Here is a 23,430-nt window from a genome sequence, read left to right on the forward strand (position 1 = left end):
CTTGTTGAACTTTGAATGCTCGCGCCATAGAAATGTAATTAACTGCGTTCTATGCATGTCTTGCAGGCTCTTTCATTATATTCAAGTCAACCAATATCTAAGCATCTTTGTTATTGTTACAAAATGCACCGACTGCTTTGCTATCACTCACTAAATAGAAAAATACTGATGACAATAGGCTGAGGAAAGAAATCTAATTATAAATTAATTTAACTACAGTGAAAAGTATTTTCTACAGGCAATTTCCGGCCTTCTATATAGCCAACCGAATGCGACTTGGACCCAAAGTCACATGTTCAAATGTGGATTAATTGCATTGCTAGCTAGCTACCTAACTAACTAAACAAACAAACAATATTTTACAATTCTCCACGATGGCGGATGTTAAAGTAAAGAAAGAATCCACAGATCCTGTAGACATTGAAAACAGGTTTGTCGCTATCAAGAAGGCCCTAGCATAGGCTAGCTCGCAACCTAGTTACCTAGGTAGCTGTCTATTTTCACTTGCTCAAATGGGCTACATTTGACCAACTATAGTAGCTAGCAAGACTTAGACCAAGGGACTTAACATTAGCTACTTTTAAATATGCCTTATACAACTAAACAAAGCTGCTAAAGAAGGCGTTTCAATTAATTCAGCCATGTTTTTAATCCTAAACTCCTAGACCCACAAGTTTGACAATGACAGTTTGATTCATGTAGCTAGCTAGCTAACTACTGTATAATACATGAACTAGCTACTGTAATGCTCGTCATCTACTAGTTAGACTAGCTATCTAGCTACGTCAATCATTATTTCTGAATAAGCAGTAAGACATTTATAGTTGAACTTATAGTAAATCTGATGTCCTGACTACCTAGGTTCCTAACTAACGTCAATGTTCTCCTCTATTATAAAGGATAAAGGCACTCTGTCAACAGTTCCCTCATGGAATAACAGACCAGGTGATCCAGAATGACATGCCTCATTTGGAGGGTCAACAGAGAGCCATGGCCATCAACAGACTACTGTCATTGGTAAGTGGCACAGGTGTAGCCGTGGTGCCAGTCCGTTTCTGCTCTCTTAACGACTCCTTATGAAATTGTGATGCCAATAGGCTCAATAGTTCTGGTTGATAGCGCAATGCTGAGGATAAGAATATTGTAAACAAGTTTGTTTTTGTGCACACAGGGTCAGTTGGACCTTCTACGAAACAGCTCAGGACTACTATACCGCATGAAGGATGCCCAAACAGCAGGGTAAATGTCAGCATCGTCATTTAACAATGTTTTTTTTTAAGGAAGCCTTTAGGAAGGACTTTTATTTTTGGATGATTGGTGACTTTAACTGTGTTTTATTATGTCCCAAAGCAAAATGAAAGGCTCTGACAATCAAGAGAAGCTGGTGTATCAGGTCATTGAGGATGCAGGGAACAAAGGTAGCCCCTGTCCCCTTAGGTAGCCTACTTGGGTAGATCAGACGGAATTGGATAGGTATAAGCTAGTCTAGGTGACTAGGCTTGGTGACATTTTCCCCATATTGTTTACATCTATCCAATCCTCTCAGATCTACCCAAGTGCTATGGGGTAAGAGATGGGAGTTGTCTTTGGATGGGGCCATCAAGTTCATTCAAACCTGGCCAACTCACCCAGTTCACACTTGACACTTCACACTTGACACTTCACAGTATCCACAACCACATTATTTTCCATTAGTGTATTTCTTTGTGAAATGTTCTTTCTTTTAGTATATTTATGAACTGTCCTCTTGCTTTTACACAGGGATCTGGAGCAGGGACATTAGATATAAGAGCAACCTTCCTCTGACAGAGATCAACAAGATCCTCAAGAACCTAGAGAGCAAGAAGCTGATCAAGGCTGTGAAATCAGTGGCTGTGAGTCGAGCTTCAAACACTAAAATATTCTGAAATGCATGTTTTAAAAACCAGCGATAAATAATTGAATCAAGAAAAGCACCACTTAATAATATGAATGCATCAGCAGTCATGCTATCCAAACTCTGTATAATTGTTTAGTCTCACTTATAATGAGTTATTGTTGTTGTTTGTCCAGGCGTCAAAGAAGAAGGTTTACATGCTATACAACCTGCAGCCAGACCGCTCGGTGACTGGGGGAGCATGGTACAGTGACCAGGACTTTGAGTCTGAGTTTGTGGAGGTTCTCAATCAGCAGTGTTTCAAATTCCTTCAGAGTAAGGTGAGGGTTCCACTGAATGGGAGTGGGACAACTGTCTTACAATGGACAAGTCACAGAAATTAAAAGGGTGTGTTCTGTACTGAAAATGTTTGGAAATAAGCTACTAATTACACTGATTTTATATGAGCACATCAACGTTGGGAACCGTGCAAAGCATGCTTCAACCTAATAGATTATGCCATGAAGAAAAACTTTACGGCTTCTGGAGCACTTGCATTTGTTTTGGAATGCATCCTACAATTCTTCCAATTCTAAACGCAGGGCTGGTTGACATAGCCAGAAACGACTCTGGCTCTTAGTTATAAGCTATCTGGTAACCAAGAGTTTACTAAGACATAATTTCTACGGTCATGTTGGTTTGTTTGTCACCCTCTAGGCCGAGGTGGCGAGGGACAGCAAGCAGAACCCCATGGTGCAAAGAAACAGTTCCTTTGCCAACTCTCACGAAGTGTGGAAGTATATTTGTGAACTTGGCATCAGCAAGGTGAGACTGCTGCTGGCTACATTCTGTTTGGTTTTGACTGCAATTTTGTCACGTTTTTACAGGTAATGGCCAAAGTTGTCAAGACCAGGGTGGAATCCTCCACTGGTTGGTCAGGACCGGGGCATATTTGTCCATACTTAGTACTATTTTCACACTATTGACCAAACAGAGCTGTACTGTCTGCACTGGCCTGGTTATGAATCTGCTATAGTTGCAGGAAATGGTCTGGAAAGGTCCATGCAAAAAGAAAATATCAGAGCCAACAAAGTATGGTTGGTACTCTGTACAAATAAGGTGAAAAGGGTACAATGTGAGGAAGTGAAATGTAACAACTGTCTCACCTTTTTAGCATACAGTTGCTATGTATTTCCTATGGAGGTTGTAAGTCTGAATATTGCACTTTGTGTACAGGTGGACCTGTCTATGGAGGACATTGAGACTATTCTGAACACACTCATCTACGACGGCAAGGTGGAGTTGACCATCATCGCGGCCAAGGAGGGCACTGTGGGCAGTGTGGACGGCCAGATGAAGCTGTACAGAGGGGTCAACCCCATCATCCAGCCCACGGGCCTGGTCAAAGCGCCCTGTGGCCTCTGTCCGGTGAGCCCCCCTTCACAGGCAACAGCAGCCAAGTGGCTCCGTTTCAATATCCATACCAGCATATCACTTGGTATTAAACATCGCATTGGGGACATACACCGAGTGCACAAAATATTAGGAACACCTTTTCCGTGACCGACTGACCAGGTGAAAGCTATGATCCTTATTGATGTGACTTGTTAAATCCACTTCAATCAGTGTAAATGAAGGGGAGGAGACAGGTTAAAGAAGGATTTTTAAGCCTTGAGACAATTGAGACATGGATTGTGTGTGTGCCATTCAGAGGGTGAATGGCAAGACAAAAAATGTAAGTGCCTTTGAACAGGGTATGGTAGTAGGTGCCAGGTGCACCGGTTTGTGTTAAGAACTGCAACGCTGCTAGGTTTTACTCGCTCAACAGTTTCCTGTGTGTATTAAGAAGGGTCCACCACCCAAAGGACATCCAGTCAAGTTGACACAACTGTGGGAAGCATGGGCCTCTGTGGAATGGTCTTGACACCTTGTAGAGTCCATGCCCAGATGAATTGAGGCTGTTCTGAGGGCAAAAGGGGGGTACATCAATGTTAAGGTGTTCCTGTACACTGTGTATACCAGTGGTCACCAACCGGTCGATCTTCACGGCATTCCTAGTCGATAGCCAAATATTTCTGTAGAAAAGCCAACGAACGATAAAGGCTTGCGCTCCTTTTTTAAAATTGTGTTGAGCTGTTGCCGGTAGGTGCACTTGATTCAAAGGTCCTGTGCACCGGGTAAGCAAAGTGTTCCCATGAGACAAACTCCGCCTACCCGGCGGACCGGCAAATCTGTGACTAAATCGAGTGTACCTACTGCACTGCCCAATCGGATAGCTCAAATCACCGTGGCTACAGAGCTTCCATGACCCTGGCCACAGCCAAGTTTAATAGGCTGCTAGCCTTCGTAATATTGAATCACATTTAAAACCATGACCACAGAGAGACTGTCAACGAATTCAGCAAAGAGCTGCTGTTTTTATGAGTGAGTTCATGTTTAAGTTTTTATTCAACACTATTACAAAACGCGCTTCTCGATACTTTCGCTCGGGCTGCAGCTGCAATGAATGAGTAGCCAAATATTGATAGTCCTGCATTTTATTATTATTATTAGCAGCTCGTGTCGATTTTAAGATGATGGAATATTTAACTTTCTCTGGTCATAGGAACAACATGAATTTGTGCATGAGGCAGATGCGGTGCGACTTGAGTTTTGCCATCAGGTGGAAGACTGTGTCCCCTCTCTCTGGTCAGTCTCACCGGAGGAAAGGAATGAGAGAGCAGGAGGTTGGGGGAAATCGTTTTGAACGGTCATCCAACTCGGAAACTCGGACGCCTTTCTTGAGCTCCGACTTTTCGACCTGAAGATCACTGACGTCGTGATTTGATCTCGTTGACCATCGGATGCAGGTACCACCAGTCCAGTAAAATTAAAAAGCAAATTATTTCAATTCATGCTCCACAGTGCCTCACAAGTGCTAAACCAACTGATCTCTTTTGTTATCAAAGCTCGAGTTTTGAAATATAATATAGTCTGATTAACAGTATTGGCAGGCCAATCATATAGCCAATATGCTGTGATAATGTATTAGGCCTACTGCCCAAACCTCATTACAAAACTGTTTGTGTGAGGTTAATGTAAAAAACAAACATCTGAGGAGTAGATCTCAGCTTGCTTTTTGACTGCGAAAGTGATCTTGACTCAGAAAAGGTTGGTGACCACTGGTGTATACTAACACTGAAACTACATCACCAGTGTTGCGTTTTCCTTCATTAGCGTTGTTTATAGTTTGCTACACCAAAAGCAGCAAACGGCGGCACAAATCAAAAGCGCCAGCCACTTTATCAGTTGAGAATGCTTCAGAGACACATAAACACACATACCCTGTATAGTTTGGCCGTAAGTGGTATGCTAGTGTGGACATTGGAGTGCCCGGTCACTCGTCAAATACTAGAAAGGCATGTTTTGACCTTGGGCTGGGCAGAAAGAAAGCAGACCTGCAGAGTTCTGATCCTAAATGTTTTACTATTTCTATTCAAAGTACTTTACCTGTAGCCAGATAGCCAGCAGGAAATGCTAGAAAAAGGTCAAGTAAGTATGGTGATGCAGGAGTGTACTTTTTTAAAAATTTAACCAGGCAAGTCAGATAAGAACAAATTCTTATTTACAATGATGGCCTATCTGAGAACAGTGGGTTCAGGGACAAAACAACAGATTTTTATCTTGTCAGCTCGGGGATTTGATTCCGCAACCTTTCGCTTACTGGCCCAACGCTCTAACCACTAAGCTACCTGCCACCCCTAATCTCTACTAAATCTATTTCTCTCTTCTCTTAGGTGTTTGATGATTGTCATGAAGGAGGCGAGATATCCCCCTCTAACTGTGTGTATATGGCAGAGTGGCTGGACATTTGATCAGTGACTTAGCTTGTTTCGTTTTTTTTCCTCTGTGGAAAAGTTTCATGTAATTTTTTTTCTTCTAGCAACCTTTGATGCATCTGAAGATATTTTTATTCATACAGGGCTTAATAAATATTTTAAGGCTGACTGAGAACGTCTACTCTCCTTGAGAATGTAACAGGCTCAATTGTGTCCTGCCGCTACATTTATCTATAATTTTTTAAATAAAATGTTTAATTTAACCTTTATTTATGTGGCACTCATGAAAGTGGTGAAGATGGACAAGTTTTGCAAAAGCATTCCTTTTGCTCTGGAAATAAACATAGAAATTGTTTAACTTCTTCAGCACACATGATATAACACAGCATTGTTATATTATAAAAAGCCTAAAGCTTTTTGTCAGACACATTTTTAAACCCCTTGTGCCAATGTGAATATTACCCATAGCAATTTTACAGCTGCCTACATTGCAGTTATGTAGATATCAGATTGTTAAATCATATTGATGATGAGCCTTCTTAGCTTCAAATGTCAAGTCAGTCATTTAGTATCTATAGCAACTATAGGGCATTTAATTAAAAGTAAATCACAATTGCAGGTAAAACTTTGAATTATCAGCAAAATCTTGCGTAATTGTGTCAGATGCTCGATTAGATTCTGGGGAGAGATGTAAGAGAGAAGCCACTAGCAAAGTCTCTACCCCCTTAAACGGAAACTCTCAGCCAAACACCTCAATCTAAAGCTGTTAGTGTAATGTGTCTGCAAGAACAGATCACTCGAGGCAACTCTTAAATAGACTGAGCGTTATGACGTTGCTGCAAAGCCCTTGCTTACAGATTGAAGGGTAGTGCTTCAGACAATCCCACGCTTGTAATTTTGGAGGATTGTTGGGAATATGAAGTATCTCAGAGGGGTTTTGGCTTGGTGATTGGAAAAAGGGTAGAGGGGTATGCTATCAGGGATCTGGTAAGGCTGACTGGTATGTTCCTTCATGTCTGAAGGCCTTATGTGATTAAAGAAATGATTGAAGAAAATGAGTGGTATGATGTAGATCATTTGGGTACACTAGATCACTGTAATCAGTTTTATTCCTGTTTGGCAATGTTGGATTGAAGGGTCCCAATAGCATGTGTTTTTATACCGGAGTTCAATGTTAGCCTGTGCAAGCGATTACCCTAATGTTTGTCTGTAAATCCTGTTTGAGTTTTTGTGCCAAAACCATCAACATAGTTAAGGGATGGAAACACAAATGACTTCTGTCTTTTCGCACAGCATTTTATTTGCAAGAAGCCAGTTTGATGGAAACTCACGGCTGTCAGTAAAATGCGCATTTGTGGGTGAATCTTAATATTTGCTGAACTCTTTCAACAAACTGCTGGAAACACAGGTGAATCAAAACTGGCGAGTCTTACGTAGAGCACTCAAAGTAATGGAGCAAAAGATAAGCACATTGATGACATTGTGAACGACACTTGATAAATTGGAATCTCCATCATATCGTAATCATAAGGGTCCACGAGGATTCCCCAGAGGGACACCGAGTGAAGGGAGCAACTGAACAGATATTCGTAATTGGGCTATTGTCCTCATTGCGTGTCATATTCCAATGGCGGACAACTCTGCTGCTTTTTAAGCAGCTGCCCTCAGCTTTCGCACTGCGTCAATGAGCTCAGGGAATTGTGTGTTCTGGAAGTGTCCTCGGTCTGTGTATTTGTGCAGCACCGCGCCCAGGCCCTCGGCCACAGCTTGCTGCTCCTCCCAAGGCAGGAAGGGGTCATCCGTGGAGCCAAACTGAACGATGTGCCCAACGTTTCTTCTCATTTGCTCCCACTCCCATGGCCGGCTAAAATATCCTGAGTGAAGAGATACACAGGGAGACATAACGGTGTGTTCCAAACTGCCTACATTGCAGTCGCATACTATCAGATCAATAAATTATATTGATGGGGTCTCTGCAATGTCAAACACTACTTCCACATTTGCAGGGATCGGATACAGATCTGATTGGTCTCATCTCTACAAATGAGGAAATGGAGTTGTACATTAAAGCAATTACTTTACGATATGATAATCTGCACAACCCGACTGCAATATAGTCATACTGGGATGCAGCCACTGTTTCAGTGACTTGAGGTGGGGGATGGATAAACGAGTGGTGATTTACATTAAACTGGATTTAGGGACACTTGACTGCAGCTTTTCTGTGGCGCTCTTGTATCCCAATTCAGAAATTAACACTAGGCTAAACACCTGGGCCCAGTTTTTCAGAATCAGAATGATCTGGATTCTGTAACCCCCTATTTTGCTTTCCAGGATCAGATCAACCTGGGTGATTTGGAGCCAGAAAATGATTGGATAGGGTTATTCTGATCCAGACATTAAAATCTCAACATCACAGAATCTGTATTTTCAGTGCTTTGAATAGGCCTACACCTTGCCATGTACTGAACAGGCAATGTTACTACAGATGACTAAACTACATGAATAAAGATATTCATATAAATTATGGAGCTTGCTTCTCGTTTCACTTGTAAGTACATGCTTTTATTTGACACTGCTCAATACAACAACTGACCACATACCTATACTCCAGTCAATTTAACATAATGGAAATATTTAATGAAACCTTTTTTATTTCTCTGAAATTCCACTATTGTAATGCCTTTCACCTTTCTAAATCTACCCTTCTAGTGAGATCAAGATTATCCAGATTTTCATCACTACACACCGAATGATCAGAATTGAAATACCCAATTCAAATATTTAATCCAACCCGAATCCAATTAGAAAAGTGGTTGTTGTAGTTAATTGGAACTGACACTGGTAAGTAATCTGTAAACTCACCACTCTCTCTCTCATTCTCATCTCCCAGGTCAGAAGTATAGGCACCCACCAGAATGAGGCCAAACACGTTGTGTGTTTCTGCATACCTGCATGGTACCACAAAGTTAGGTATAGTAACTTTCCAACAAACAAAAAGGAAGAGTTTGCATGAGGAATATCCTCAAATTCTTTGTAATCACGATCCTACCTCATGGCTGCAGCTGCCCCAGAGCTGTGGCCAATGATGACAGTCTCCTCATCACATTGGAGCTCCTCCTGAATGAATGGCAACCATATGCTCTCTCTGGCTGTCACTAGAAAAAGAAAAATACAGTACTAGCACCTCACAGTAATGACATTGGAGGCCCAAAATGAATGGGTTTAAATACTGAACTTCATTCTACATACCTGGGTCAGGCATGTTGCTCAACAGGCAGGTCATATCTGGAATCTATAGGACAGCAAGTTAACTATTAATACCAAATGAAGTATCAGTAAGTAAAGGTTGAAAATGGGCGATTCCACGCCAGGATAGCCCAAAACATGTTTGGTATTTCAGATCGTTATGGCAATTCTCACATAGAATCTTCTTTGGTAGTAAGGATGTTATGATTTTTACATTTGCATCACAAACCATTTCTGAGAAAATTATGATGAAGATAGTGGCAATTTTAGGCCCTTTTTAGACCTATACCTCTCGTAAGACCCTATGATCCGTGAACTGCACATGATACAGACATCTTGGTTTCATTATACTCCTTATAGTGTGCTCTAAAATATGGAGTTTGTCGGAATTATGAAACGCAATTTTTCACATTAATTTATTCAACATTGGAAATATGAATATCTCAAGAGTACCCTTTTTAATATAGCTTATTTTTTGTTTGAAACAATATACTCTTCAAACACGTCACATTTCCAGAGTGGGTGCTTTGCTACTTATAAAGATATGACCCATTTTATACATAGAAATTGACATTGGTTAATGACCTATCATATTTCAGCAAATCACCAGGAATTTACCTTTGAATTCATTTTCCCCATTCAAAGTGTCATAACTTCAAAAGTAGCAGAGCACCCACTGGACATGTGATGTACTTGTAAAGTATATTGTTTTAAACAATGTTTAAAAATTTACAAAATCAAAAAGGGTACTTTTGAGATATTCACATTTTTAATGTTGAATAAATTCAGGTGAAACATTTTATTTCAAAATCTAGGACATACACCATCATACTCTTCCATCATATAATTCTCAGAAATGATTTGGGATACAAATGTAAAAAGCATATCAAACATTCTTCCTCCAAATGAAGTTTCTATGGAATAATTTCCAGAACAATCATAGACCATATCTCTTCCATGCATTGCACTTGTCAATTAGAATTCTGTATGGAGGATATCCTCCATCCAAAATGCAGGGCTCTGTATAGAGCTAGCTTATAATGTGATATCTGAGGAATCTAGGCTAGTTTATAATGTGATATGTGAGAAATATAGGCATTTGTGGTCATCTGTCACTGAATATAATAATTCATTATTTGGTGTGTATTAATACGCATGTGTGAATTTGATTATTATAAATGTTTTAATCCCAACTCCCCTAGACAAAGCCACCTTGTCATTCCATAATTGCTGCTGTGGCTACTGCTGGCTAGCATGAGGATGAAAAGGGCAGTTTTTCAGGAAAATGTAAGTATTTAAATCTTCTCCATGTACCATATCTCGCACTGGCACAATGCTGTCTTAATGTAACCATGATTGCGTTCCGACGCCCATGAGCTCAGTAGGGTCAGATATCTTCTGGCAAAAGTAAAACAAGTGGTTCCTACCGTTTAAAGTTCATGAGGCATTTATAAGTTATATTCTTCTTGATGTTTACATATCATTACTCTAAAAGTCCAAAAATGTATGTAACAAGCAGAGTAACCAATACATGAAACAGTTGTCAAAATCATAGGAGCCACAGTTCGCACATCCCTTGTTGGGAGCATGCGGGCGCAAGCTCTTAGACTTTCGCATACTTTAACAGTGCGCACCTTATTTATCTGTTTTTTGGCCCATCCATACCAATTGGACCGCTCTACATCTCCAGCTCCATTTCCTGGGACAATTATCGCTTTCGTCAGTGGCATTTTCTCTTATCCACGTTGTCTTCTGTCGATGTTTGAATACACTTCCCTAAACAATGCTGACTGTGAGTAGTCATATGACGCTCATCAGTGCATGTTCGAGTGAGTCAATTTTGCGCAGCGAATGGTTGTGTTCCAGATAGACCATATAAATATTAGAGGACTTAACCAGTTTTAGCATGTACATGGCCATTGAGGGCTTCCACCATTGAGTGAGTTCGACTAAGTGCACCAGACTATTGCCCGTGAACTGAACGGGCAAAAGCAGCGAGGGAGGAGCACCCTTCTCAAATCGAACAGTAATCTGTGCGGTCATGTTGTCAACATGGCAGCATGGTGGATCGTTCAGAAACATACAACATATCTTTTCCATAAAATATATGTTCTAATTTTTAAACTAGTTTTCATTGGGAAGGCAGATAAAGCAATTACTTTTGCATTACTCCACACGCTTAACCTTCGTCACTTTTGTTTTTGGCCGACTCCGCCGTCGGCCAAAATGGGGAACATGGATCACCCCTGGGAGGCAGCCCGGTTCTGAAACCAATGCAATCAACGGTCTGGGGCATTAATCGAACCCCTTCATTTTGAAGTAGTCAACTGGTTGGGAGCGATCAGCCATTGATCCAAGCATCGTCTTAATCTTCAAATGGTGTGCTATGGTTTGTAAATGGATGTAAGCTATATCACCGCCATCTTGTGGCCACAATAAATTAATGCCACACAAGATTTGGTTCAGGACTCCAGTACTGCAGGTGGGCTTAAATCACCAATATTAGCGTTACACTTTTTTCAAACACAAAATAAGAAGAAAGTGGGCCAATCATTTCTAGGGAACAATTAAGTACCGTACTGTGAGTGTTTTCAAATAAAATGGTCAAAAAGAAACAACTTCTTAGCAAAGAACAATTTCTCAAGCAAATATTTTTGCTAGGACTCTCTGGGAGTGGTCTGAGTGGGGAGGGGGAAACTGAAAACCAGCTGTTATTGGCAGAGAGGTTTGGAACTCTTTCAAATTGGAGAGGTCTATTAACTAATTTACCGCCTGGTGATGCCAAAACCACATCCCACCAAAACGGACAGAAATTTTAGGTTGTCTTTTCAAACAGCTCTTACACTAAACGGGCATTATCCTAATTTTTACAATGTCACAGTATTATTCCAACCTCATAGTGTGGAAATGTATATAAAACATAGGAAATCTAATTTTTTGTCTGCACTGGGCCTTTAAAATGGAGACTCAATGGCGCTGCCCATGCTGTCACAGACGCAATAATGGCACAGATACAAAGATAAAACCTCTTTCCATCAAATGACAAAATAATTATATAATTCCATCACAAATTACCAAATATTTCAACCATACATTATGGTAGTCATACAGTAGATCCAGAATACATTGGTATAGGTTAAAATAAACTAAAAAGTGCTGTAAGTCAGCTATTCATATGGAAGTTTAGTTGCTAATTGTTTGTGTCACATTTGGACTTTTGAACAACAGATTTTTTTACTTTGTCAGCTCAGGGATTCGATCTTGCAACCTTTTGGTTACTAGTCCAACGCTCTAACCACAATGCTACCTGCCGCCCCTGTATTTAAATATAAGTACAAATATGGTCACATTTTGTATAGGGAACACATCTTAAGGTACTATGCCCTTATTAATCCAACATACTAAGAGTCTGTTTCTTGTGTAACTTGCCCTTTATTAACTATTAGTACGCCTTTATTATGGCTATGAGGTTATTACGGATTGACCAATAAATACATTACTTATAATGTTTGAATAAGAAACACTTAATTAAGGTCTACTAATAACACATAATAAATGCCTTATTAGCTATATACACACTTACAAATTAGAAAAGAGGTGAATATATATACCTTTTTTTCATCATATTTGATGTATCAGCTTTCGTTGGTTGGCCCTCGCTTCATACTCTTCGCCAAACCCACTGGCTACAGGTTATCTACAATTCTCTGCTAGGTAAAGCCCCGCCTTATCTCAGCTCAATGGTCACCATAGCAGCACCCACTCGTAGCACGCACTCCAGTAGGTATATCTCACTGGTCACCCCCAAAGCCAATTCCTCCTTTGGTCGTCTTTCCTTCCAGTTCTCTGCTGCCCACGACTGGAACGAACTGCAAAACTCTCTGAAGCTGGAAACACTTATCTCCCTCACTAGCTTTAAGCACCAGCTGTCAGAGCAACTCACAGATTACTGCACCTGTACATAGCCCATCTATAATTTAGCCCAACAACTACCTCTTCCCCCACTGTATTTATTTATTTATTTTGCTCCTTTGCACCCCACTATTTCTATTTCTACTTTGCACATTCTTCCACTGCAAATCTACCATTCCAGTGTTTTACTTGCTACATTGGATTTACTTCGCCACCATGGCCTTTTTTGCTTTTACCTCCCTTATCTCACCTCATTTGCTCACATTGTATATAGACTTATTTTTCGACTCTATTATTGACTGTATGTTTTGTTTATTCCATGTGTAACTCTGTTTTTGTATGTGTCGAATTGCTATGCTTTATCTTGGCCAGGTCGCAGCTGCAAATGAGAACTTGTTCTCAACTAGCCTACCTGGTTAAATAAAGGTGAAATAATATATATATATTTTTTTTAAATCATCATCTTATATTAATTTCATATGTTTTAACAATGCAATGTGTGTTTAAATGTATCAATCGAATTTGCATTAATCAACAAATGCATATTTGCCTATATGTACGGAGTATGCTTCATAATGTCATATTAATCTTAGAAAAATAAGTATTTGAAAGCAATATACTTTTCTGTCTGAAAATAAAACTATTTTCCTCAACTGCGTTATGCACTCCAGTCAGCAGATGGCGATGTGTGTCTAGTAGTGGACTGCACTGTTCTTTTGGCTGTTTCGAATACAACAACAGATCCCACCTCGGTAGCTTGCTGCTATCCGACATTGCCGAAACATTTAAGCTTCTTAGACCATTTCGGTATACTAGTCGCTGTGTTTTAAATACACTTTTATCATAGTTACCTCGTGATTTCATATGTTCATATTAATCAGCAAGCTGGCAGACACCTGTAGGTTATCTTCAAACTAGATTAGCACTAGCCAAGTTGCTACTGATAGCTAGATAGCTAACTAGTTAGCTAACATCTCCGACCATGAGCTCACTGAGCTACTTCCCCCCTGCTAAAGAAGAGGATGTCTACTGGACAGAGACAGACGTTCTCGTGAAAAAGGAGAAGGAAGAGGAGGCTGTCACAGTAAAAACATTTTTTGAAGAATTAACAATGAAAGAAGAGGAAGAAGCTTTCAGAATGAAAGAGGAGGAAGAGAATGAGGAGGATGCAGTGGTTGGTGTGAAAGAGGAGGGTGAGATGACTGTCTCATTGAAAGAAGAGGAGAAGGGTGACAAAGAGGAGACTGGAGATCTTAACACCAGTGAGTACAGTATTAAAACGGGGAGAGTCTTAAACTGATGTGTGATTTTAAAGTGACATCCCACTGAAGTTCTACACTTGAATATGTTGTTCTGTACTGCAGAAATTGTTAAATCCACACTCTTGTGCATTTTGCTATTTGCCTCATGACTCCACGTACTTTGTTGACTATGAACTTTCTTGTTTACCCTACCGTGGGACAGACTATGTTTGTTCCCACACTCGGGACTCTCAATTGGTTACACAGACTTTTAGCCTCCCATCCTATTCTAACCACCTCTCGCCGGCTTTGGATTCATGTTACCTGATGAAATTGCTGTATAATATGATCGTAATGCACATTCAAATGCCATAAATCAACACTGCAGCGCTCTCCCTGTCCTCTGCCGTGCCTTGATTGTATGTAAACCTTGTATGTGCATGTACACCCTGGCCCATCTACTGTTGCTAGCCCAATTCTGACTTGTGCTCTGATATCTGTTTCACTGATTTCTGCTCTCGTAAAAGCCTGGGTTTTCTGCACATTAACACTAGAAGCTTATTACCTAAAATGTATCAATTGGAAGTGTGGGTTCACAGCTCCAAACCAGATGTGTTGGTCATTACTGAGACGTGGTTAAGAAAGAGTGTTTTGAATACTGATGTTAACCTTTCTGGCTATAACCTTTTTCTGCAAGACAGATCTTCCAAAGGTAGGAAATGGCAATCTTTACCCAGGATCACCTAGAGTGCTCGGTTGTCTCCACCAAGTCTGTCCCCAAACAATTTGATTTGCTGGTTTTAAGTATTAAACTTTCAAATAGCTCATTGTTGACTGTTGTGGGTGTTATCGTCCTCCATCAGCACCGGCCTGTACCCTACCTGCTCTAATCTCTCTCCTGGCCCCTTACATTACGTCTGAACTTGTCCTGCTAGGTGACCTAAACTGGGACATACTTAAAACACCTGACAAAGTCCTAAAGCAATGGGACTCCCTAAATCTTTCTCAGATTATTACCAATCCTACAAGGTATGACTCCAAACACCCAGAAAAGGCTACTTTCCTCGATGTTATCCTCACAAATAATCCTGATAGGTACCAGTCTGGTGTTTCTGTAATGACCTTAGTGATCACTGTTTTACAGCCTGTGTTCGTAATGGCTGCTTTGTGAAACGTTCTGTCCTGATTTGTCATACACGCTTGCTAGAAAACTTTAATGAGCAAGCCTTCCTTCATAACCTGGCCTCTGTAAATTAGTATAGAATCAGCCTGATCCCCTCTGTCGAAGAAGCTTGGACCTTCTTTTTTTGATATCTTCAGTGATCTTGTTAACAAACACACCCTCATAAAGAAAATGAGAATTAAAAACAGGATCAGCCCCTTGTTCGACCGTGATCTTGCAGAGTTACTCCACCTCAAGAATTGCATTTGGTAAAAGCCTCGGCAAACGGAAACTCAAGCTGACTGGCTCTCGTTCAGGCAAATGAGAAATAAATGCACTCAGGCTATCCGGAAGGCCAAAGTGAGTTACTTTAAGGAGCAGTTCTCTCTCTGGGTTTAACCCCAATACATTTTGGAAAACAGTTAGACCTGGAGAATAAACCCTCCTCACAGCTGCCCATGTCCCTGAAAGTTGATGTGGTTGTTACTGACAATAAGCACATGGCTGAGCTCTTTAATCACCACTTCATTAAGTCAGGATTCCTATTTGACTCAGCCATGCCTCCTTGCCCGTCCAACATTTCTTAATCTCCCACCCCTTCTAATGCGACTAGCCCCGATGCTCCTCCCTTTTTTCCCCCTGCCCCGCTTCAACGTTTCTCCCTGCAGACATTTACTGAGTCCGAGGTGCAAAAGGAGCTCCCTAAAATTGACCCTAAAAAAACATCTGGGTCAGATTAAACTTCCTTCTTTAAGGTTTCTGCCACTATAATCACCAAGCCTATCTCTGACCTTTTTAACCTGTCTCTCCTCTCTGGGGAGGTTCCCATTGCTTGGATGGCAGCCACGGTTAGTCCTTTATTTAAAGTGGGAGATGAAGTTGATCCTAAATGTTATAGGCCTATTTCTATTTTGCCCTGTTTATCAAAAGTGTTGGAAAAACTTGTCAATAATCAACTGACTGGCTTTCTTGATGTCTATAGTATTTTCTCTGGTATGCAATATGGTTTCCGCTCAGGTTATGGATGTGTCACTGCAATCTCAATGATGTCACCATTGCCCTTGATTCTAAGCAATGTTGTGCTGCTATTTTTATTGACTTGGCGAAAGCGTTTGATACGGTAGACCATTCCATTCTTGTGGGCTGGCTAAGGAGTATTGGTGTCTCTGGTATGCTAACGACCTCTCTCAAAGAGTGTATAAAGCCAGAACATCTGCTGACTCAGCCACTGCCTGTCACAAGGGTGTACCCCAAGACTTGATCCTAGGCCCCACGCGCTTCTTAATTTACATTAACAACATAGCTCAGGCAGTAGGAAGCTCTCTCGTGCATTTATATACAGATGATACAGTCTTATACTCAACTGGCCACCCCTGTATTTTGTGTTAAATGCTCTACAACAAAGCTTTCTTAGTGTCCAACAAGCTTTTTCTGCCCATAACCTTGTTCTGAACACCTCCAAAACAAAGGTAATGGGGTTTGGTAAGAAGAATGCCCCTCTCCCCAAAGGTGTGATTACTACCACTGAGGGTTTAGAGCTTGAGGTAGTCACCTCATACAAGTTGGGATATGGAGCACATATCAAAGCTGCAGGCTAGAGTTAAATCTAAACTTGGTTTCCTCTATCGTAATCGCTCCTCTTTCACCCCAGCTGCCAAACTAACCCTGATTCAGATGACCATCCTACCCATGCTAGATTACGGAGATGTAATTTATAGATCGGCAGGTTAGGGTGCTCTCGAGCAGCTACATGTTCTTTACCATTCGGCCATCAGATTTGCCACCAATGCTTCTTATAGGATATATCACTGTACTTTATACTCTTCTGTGAACTGGTCATCTCTGTATACCCGTCGCAAGACCCACTGGTTGATGCTTATTTATAAAACCCTCTTAGGCCTCACTCCCCCCTATCTGAGATATCTACTGCAGCCCTCATCCTCCATATACAACACCCGTTCTGCCAGTCACATTCTGTTAAAAGTCCCCAAATCACACGCATCCCTTGGTCGCTCGTCTTTTCAGTTCGCTGCAGCTTGCGACTGGAACGAGCTGCAACAAACACTCAAACTTGACAGTTTTATCTCAATCTCTTCATTGAAGGACATAATCATGGACACACTTACTGACAGTTGTGGCAGCTTTGTGTGATGTATTGTTGTCTCTACCTTCTTGCCCTTTGTGCTGTTGTCTATGCCCAACAATGGTTGTGCTGCTACCATGTTGTGCTGCTGCCATGTTGTGTTGCTACTGTCAGGACGTGGCCCTTTCTGGGTGTAGAACGCCCCCCCCCCCTCACTTTCTCTTACACTCAGGTTCTGTTATCTCCGGTCATAAATTCCTGGCGGAGACTCTTCCCCCCCTGGTCATACAGAAATTGAGAGCGCAGAGAAAGAACGATGGACTTCACTTGGAGACGCCTAAATCCACAAAATGGGAGAATTAAAAAATATATATATGTTTATGAGAATGTAGGAATAGTTCGTGGACACTTAAGGGACAGTTGTGACGAGTGTGTTTCATTTGGCGATCTCATGAAGTACAGGAAACACACATAACAGTATCTCTTGAAGTGTACATTTCCCAGCTGTCTGGTTTACATCTAAATATTGTGAAAAGTATGTGATTAAGCATGAAACTATTTGTGAAAAGATGTAATGTGATATTAACTGTCTAAATGAGAGTATGGATTTTCATATAAAGATGAACTAGTCAGTGGCCACAGCCTCGTGAGCCCAGACATCACATTTGGCGTCATGGACTGCCCTTTTCTACCGTTACATATAAAACCCACTCCTGATGAAATTCACTTAAGACTAAGCAAACCCCAGCGTGAGCTGAGGTTGCAAATGGTTGAATTTCTGAGACCAAAACATGCCGGGTGACGATGGTGTGTGACTATCGATCCCTACAGAATAGGAGCAAATCTTAGACACAAATTACTAGTCTGCAGCTATAAATTATGTAAACTGAGGACAAGAATACAGACAACCGCCGAAACATCTATTCTATGAGGACATTTCTGAATGGTACTCTGAAGTATCCATTCTAACCACAAAATACTTTGATCTTCGTCGAAACGCAACCAGAGAGACTCTGAACTCTCCAGCAGACAGACCGGATTCCAACAGAGAAGACAACAATGACATACGGCGTACAGTTGAAGTCGGAAATGTACCTACACTTAGGTTGGAGTCGTTAAAACTAGTTTTTCAACCACTGCCCAAATTTCTTGTTAACAAATTATAGTTTTGGCAAGTCGGTTAGGACATCTACTGTGTGCATGACACAAGTAATGTTTCCAACAATTGTTTACAGACAGATTATTTCACTTATAATTCACTGTATCACAATTCTAGTGGGTCGGAAGTTTACATACACTAAGTTGACTGTGCCTTTAAACAGCTTGGAAAATTACAGAAAATGATGTCATGGCTTTAGAAGCTTCTGATAGGCTAATTGACATCATTTGAGTCAATTGGAGGTGTACCTGTGGATGTATTTCAAGGCCTACCTTCAAACTCAGTGCCTCTTTTCTTGACATCATGGGAAAATCAAAAGAAATCAGCTAAGACCTCAGGATAAAAATGTAGACCTCCACAATATTTGTGGACCTCCACAAGTCTGGTTCATCCTAGTGAGCAATTTCCAAACGCCAGAATGTACCGCGTTTATATGTACAAACAATAGTATGCAAGGAAGGAGAGGAGACGCGCTCAGGAAGGAGACGCGTTCTGTCTCCTAGAGATGAACGTACTTTGATGCGAAAAGTACAAATCAATCACAGAACAACAGCAAAGGACCTTGTGAGGATGCTGGGGGAAACGGGTACAAAAGTATCTATATCCACAGTAAAACGAGTCCTATATCGACATAACCTGAAAGGCCGCTCAGCACGGAAGAAGCCACTGCTCCAAAACCCCCATTAAAAAAGCTAGACTATGGTTAGCAACTGCACATGGGGACAAAGATCGTACTTTTTGGAGAAATGTCCTCTGGTCTGATGAAACAAAAATAGAACCGTTTGGCCATAATGACCATTGTTATGTTTGGAGGAAAAAGGGGGAGGCTTGCAAGCCGAAGAACACCATCCCAACCGTGAAGCACGGGGGTGGCAGCGTCATGTTGTGGGGGTGCTTTGCTGCAGGAGGGACTGGTGCACTTCACAAAATAGATGGCATCATGAAGATGGAAAATGATGTGGATATATTGAAACAACATCTCAAGACATCAGTCAGGAAGTAAAAAATTGGTTGCAAATGGGTCTTCCAAATGGACAATGACCCCAAGCATACTTCCAAAGTTGTGGCAAAATGGCTTAAGGACAACAAAGTCAAGGTATTGGAGTGGCCATCACAAACCCCTAACTTCAATCCCATAGAACATTTGTGGGCAGAACTGAAAAAGCATGTGCGAGCAAGGAGGCCTACAAACCTGACTCAGTTACACCAGGTCTTTCAGGAGGAATGGGCCAAAATTCAACCTACCTTTGTGGAAAGCTTGTGGAAGGCTACCCGAAACGTTTGACCCAAGTTAAACAATTTAAAGGCAATGCTACCAAATACTAATTGAGTGCATGTAAACTTCTGACCCACTGGAAATGTGATGAAAGAAATAAAAGCTGAAATAAATCATTCTCTCTATTATTATTCTAACATTTCACATTCTTAAAATAAAGTGGTGATCCTAACTGACCTAAGACAGGACATTTTTACTAGGATGAAATGTCAGGATTTGTGAAATACTGAGTTTAAATGTATTTGGCGAAGGTGTATGTAAACTTCCGACTTCAACTGTAAATATAAGGTGTATGTAAACTTCCGACTTCAACTGTAAATATATACTTGCAATTATTCTTGAATGAGGATTAGCATTTCATTGTATATAATTATAGACTGTGTGTAAAGAATCCATTTGTCTTTCCCACCCCTTTCCCCTTGTCCACCAAGCACTCATATTGGTTTAGCCCACTAGGGTCTCTTTCCTATCATTGTTAGTAAACAATATCTTTGTTATTTGTTTGTGTATTTCTGTGATTATTTAGTTAGTTAGTAAATAAATAACTGAGCCAATTGGTGTATGGATGATTCATAGCAGACACTGTGTTCGTGCAGATAACCAACAATTTATGATGTTCAGATGAGACTGACGAAGGTAATAATAATAATTCATTACTAGAAAACTATTTTATCAGATATTAAAATATCTGAAGAGTTATATTCAGAAAATTATAGCTTTTTAATCTTAACATTTTCCGTGGTGCCCCGACTTCCTAGTTAATAGAATGTAAATGATTAGTTTAATCACCTAATGATAATTACAGAGAATTGAATTGATAAAGTAAGTTTTCACATATAATGATACGAAAGACACGACACTACCATGTTGTTGTTGTGTTGCTACCATGCTGTGTTGTCATGTGTTGCTGCCATGCTATGTTGTCGTCTTAGGTCTCTTTATGTAGTGTTGTCTCTCTTGTCGTGATGTGTGTTTTGTCCTATATTTTTATTTAATTTATTTTTGTTTTTAATCCCAGCCCCCATCCCCGCAGGAGGCCTTTTGCTTTTTGGTAGGCCGTCATTGTAAATAAGAATTTGTTCTTAACTGACTTTACTGGTTAAATAAAGTTGAAATAAAAACGTATAAATAAATAAGATGTTTTGCCTATACCATCAAAGAGGGCTACCAACAAAATATTAACAATGGATCAAATGCGTCCTATGCCATTGATTTAAATATTGTAGTTCACAATATCCATTTCTGCTCAGCCAAAATACATGACATTTCATGAGAGAAGGATTAGATTTGAAGCTCTACATCATTTGTTTATGAAATCTCAACAACAAAAAATGAACCTAATAGTTCTGAAAAGACAGGTTATTGAGGGATCTGATTTGGATTGAACCTAATAGGAAGACGGATCTATCATGTGGAGGTTTCATTCAGGTCTCGCTGTTTAACGGAATTCTGTGTTTGTCTTTGGCAGGAGAGAGACCAGCCTCTCGCTCTGAGAGTGGGAAGAGTCCTTCAGAGGAAGCAGACGTAGAGAAGCCCAAACCAGCCAGACCACATCAATGCTCCCACTGCGGAAATAGTTTTACTTGTTTAGTGGACCTGAAAAGGCATAAAAGTATACACGCAGGAGAAAAGCTTTACCACTGCTCTCAGTGTGGAAAGAGCTTTTCAACGTCACAGTCATTACAATTGCACCAGAGAGTACACACAGGTGCAAAACCTTACCACTGCTCTGACTGTGGGATGAAGTTTGCGCTGTCAGGTAATTTGAAAAGACACCAACTGGCACACACAGGAAAGAAGTCTTTCAGATGTGATCAATGTGGGAAGAGTTTTACTACATTCAACTCCCTGATAAACCATCAGCGAATACATACTGGAGAGAAACCTTACCACTGCCCTGTCTGTGGGAAGAGTTTTAATCAGCCAAGCAACCTGAAATCACATCAGCGGAGACACTCAGGACAGAAGCTTCACCACTGCTCAGATTGCGGAATGAATTTTACTACATCTGGGGAATTAAAAATTCACCAGCGAACACACACAGGAGAGAAACCTTACAGCTGCTCTGACTGTGGGAAGAGTTTTGCTAGATTAGATGGATTGATGGTACACCAGAGAATACACAGAGCAGAAAAACCTTTTAACTGTGATCAATGTGGAAAGACATTCACTCAGTCAGCACATCAGGCTATACACAAGAGAATACACACAGGGGAGAAGCCTTACCACTGCTCAGACTGCGGGATGAGCTTTAATAACTCAAGCCACCTGGCAGCACATCAGAGAATACATACAGGAGAGAAGCCTTATGGCTGTGATGAATGTGGGAAGAGATTTGTTCATTCAGGATCCCTGGTTAAACACAAGCAAACCCACACTGGAGAGAGGCCTTTCCATTGCTCTGAGTGTGGGAAGTGTTTCGTTAGGTTGGCACATTTAAAATCGCACCAAAGAATACACACAGGAGAGAAGCCTTACCACTGCTCTGACTGTGGGATGAGTTTTACTCAGGCAAGCAACCTTAACACGCACCAGCGAACACACACAGGAGAGAAGCCTTACTACTGCTCTGACTGTGGGATGTGCTTTAGTTTCTCAAAAACCTTGACCATACACCAGAGAACACACACGGGAGAGAAGCCTTATCACTGTTCTGACTGCGGGAAGAGATTCACTCAGTCAGGAACTCTGGTAAAACATAAGAGAATACACACTGGAGAAAAGCCTTACCACTGCTCAGACTGTGGGATGAGCTGTACTTCTTCTAAAGATTTAATAGTTCACCAACGAATACACACCGGAGAGAAGCCTTATGGTTGTGATCAGTGTGGGAAGAGATTCACTCAGTCAGGAACCCTGGTTAAGCACAAGAGAATACACACAGGAGAGAAGCCTTACCACTGCTCTGACTGCGGGAAGGGATTTGCTCAATCTCAGCAGCTGAAATCACATCAGCGAACGCACACTGGAGAAAAGCCTTATTGTTGTGATCAGTGTGGGAAGAAATTCACTCAGTCAAGAAGCCTGGCTGAACACAAGAGAAAACACAACAATTGTGGGTAACCTTCCCACTTTTGTTAGCTCAAGCAAGTTGATGGTAGACCAGTGGACACACATAGGAGAGAAGCCATGCCTTGCTGTGACTAGTGGGAGTTTTGCTACCTTAAGCTTTCTTAAAGTGCGTCATTGTGGCCTTCATCGGTGTGATCTAATGCAGGGTTAACAAGGTGCCAGCCCTCTCAAAACTTGTCAGCCTTTAAGAGTTACAATATATTGCACATTGGGTAATAAACTGTGTATGTACAGTTGAAGTTTACATACACCTTAGCCAAATACATTTTAAACTCAGTATTTCACAATTCCTGATATTTAATCCTAGTAAAAATTAATTGTCTTAGGTCAGTTAGGATCACCACTTTATTTTAATAATGTGAAATGTCAGACTAATAATAGAGAAAATGATTTATTTCAGCCTTTATTTCTTTCATCACATTCCCAGTAGGTCAGAAGTTTACATACACTCAATTAGTATTTGGTAGCATTGCCTTTAAATTGATTAACTTGGGTCAAACGTTTTGGGTAGCCTTCCACAAGCTTCCCACAATAATTTGGGTGAATTTTGGCCTATTCCTCCTGACAGAGCTGGTGTAACTGAGTCAGGTTTGTAGGCCTCCT

At 40.8% G+C, this 23,430-nt stretch overlaps 3 protein-coding genes across 3 annotated transcripts; 2 read left to right on the forward strand and 1 right to left on the reverse strand.

Moving 5' to 3' along the window:
• Nucleotides 1-281: 281 nt before the first annotated feature.
• On the forward strand, nucleotides 282-5,941 carry polr3f (polymerase (RNA) III (DNA directed) polypeptide F). The gene is made up of 9 exons (XM_039015581.1): nucleotides 282-430; nucleotides 900-1,017; nucleotides 1,172-1,239; nucleotides 1,351-1,418; nucleotides 1,762-1,874; nucleotides 2,053-2,196; nucleotides 2,573-2,680; nucleotides 3,092-3,283; nucleotides 5,632-5,941. Exons 1-9 carry the CDS (start codon nucleotides 375-377, stop codon nucleotides 5,707-5,709), a joined length of 945 nt encoding a protein of 314 aa, XP_038871509.1. The 5' UTR covers nucleotides 282-374; the 3' UTR covers nucleotides 5,710-5,941.
• Nucleotides 5,942-6,953: 1,012 nt separating this feature from the next.
• On the reverse strand, nucleotides 6,954-10,776 carry rbbp9 (retinoblastoma binding protein 9). The gene is made up of 5 exons (XM_039015591.1): nucleotides 10,557-10,776; nucleotides 8,926-8,968; nucleotides 8,726-8,831; nucleotides 8,539-8,624; nucleotides 6,954-7,547 (listed from the first exon to the last, which is right to left on the reverse strand). Exons 1-5 carry the CDS (start codon nucleotides 10,650-10,652, stop codon nucleotides 7,324-7,326), a joined length of 555 nt encoding a protein of 184 aa, XP_038871519.1. The 5' UTR covers nucleotides 10,653-10,776; the 3' UTR covers nucleotides 6,954-7,323.
• A 2,807-nt stretch (nucleotides 10,777-13,583) lies between these two features.
• LOC120064981 (gastrula zinc finger protein XlCGF57.1-like) lies at nucleotides 13,584-23,112 on the forward strand. Its single transcript, XM_039015605.1, has 2 exons — nucleotides 13,584-14,096; nucleotides 21,224-23,112. Exons 1-2 carry the CDS (start codon nucleotides 13,817-13,819, stop codon nucleotides 22,816-22,818), a joined length of 1,875 nt encoding a protein of 624 aa, XP_038871533.1. The 5' UTR covers nucleotides 13,584-13,816; the 3' UTR covers nucleotides 22,819-23,112.
• The last annotated feature ends 318 nt before the right edge of the window (nucleotides 23,113-23,430 follow it).

The sequence above is a fragment of the Salvelinus namaycush genome, chromosome 2 (genome assembly GCF_016432855.1).
Source record: "Salvelinus namaycush isolate Seneca chromosome 2, SaNama_1.0, whole genome shotgun sequence".
NCBI lineage: Eukaryota > Metazoa > Chordata > Actinopteri > Salmoniformes > Salmonidae > Salvelinus > Salvelinus namaycush.

What these genes read in the sequence shown, in the direction of transcription:
- polr3f (XM_039015581.1), top strand. Translation starts at nt 375, where the DNA reads ATGGCGGATGTTAAAGTAAAGAAAGAATCCACAGATCCTGTAGACATT. An exon ending in AAGGATGCCCAAACAGCAGG is followed by an intron (nt 1,240 to 1,350) that starts GTAAATGTCAGC and finishes TATGTCCCAAAG; the next exon opens with CAAAATGAAAGGCTCTGACA. An exon ending in TCAAATTCCTTCAGAGTAAG is followed by an intron (nt 2,197 to 2,572) that starts GTGAGGGTTCCA and finishes GTCACCCTCTAG; the next exon opens with GCCGAGGTGGCGAGGGACAG.
- LOC120064981 (XM_039015605.1), top strand. Translation starts at nt 13,817, where the DNA reads ATGAGCTCACTGAGCTACTTCCCCCCTGCTAAAGAAGAGGATGTCTAC. An exon ending in GACTGGAGATCTTAACACCA is followed by an intron (nt 14,097 to 21,223) that starts GTGAGTACAGTA and finishes TGTCTTTGGCAG; the next exon opens with GAGAGAGACCAGCCTCTCGC.
- rbbp9 (XM_039015591.1), bottom strand. Translation starts at nt 10,652, where the DNA reads ATGCCACTGACGAAAGCGATAATTGTCCCAGGAAATGGAGCTGGAGAT. An exon ending in CCAAAAAACAGATAAATAAG is followed by an intron (nt 8,969 to 10,556) that starts GTGCGCACTGTT and finishes GCTGTCCTATAG; the next exon opens with ATTCCAGATATGACCTGCCT. An exon ending in GGGGCAGCTGCAGCCATGAG is followed by an intron (nt 8,625 to 8,725) that starts GTAGGATCGTGA and finishes GGTACCATGCAG; the next exon opens with GTATGCAGAAACACACAACG.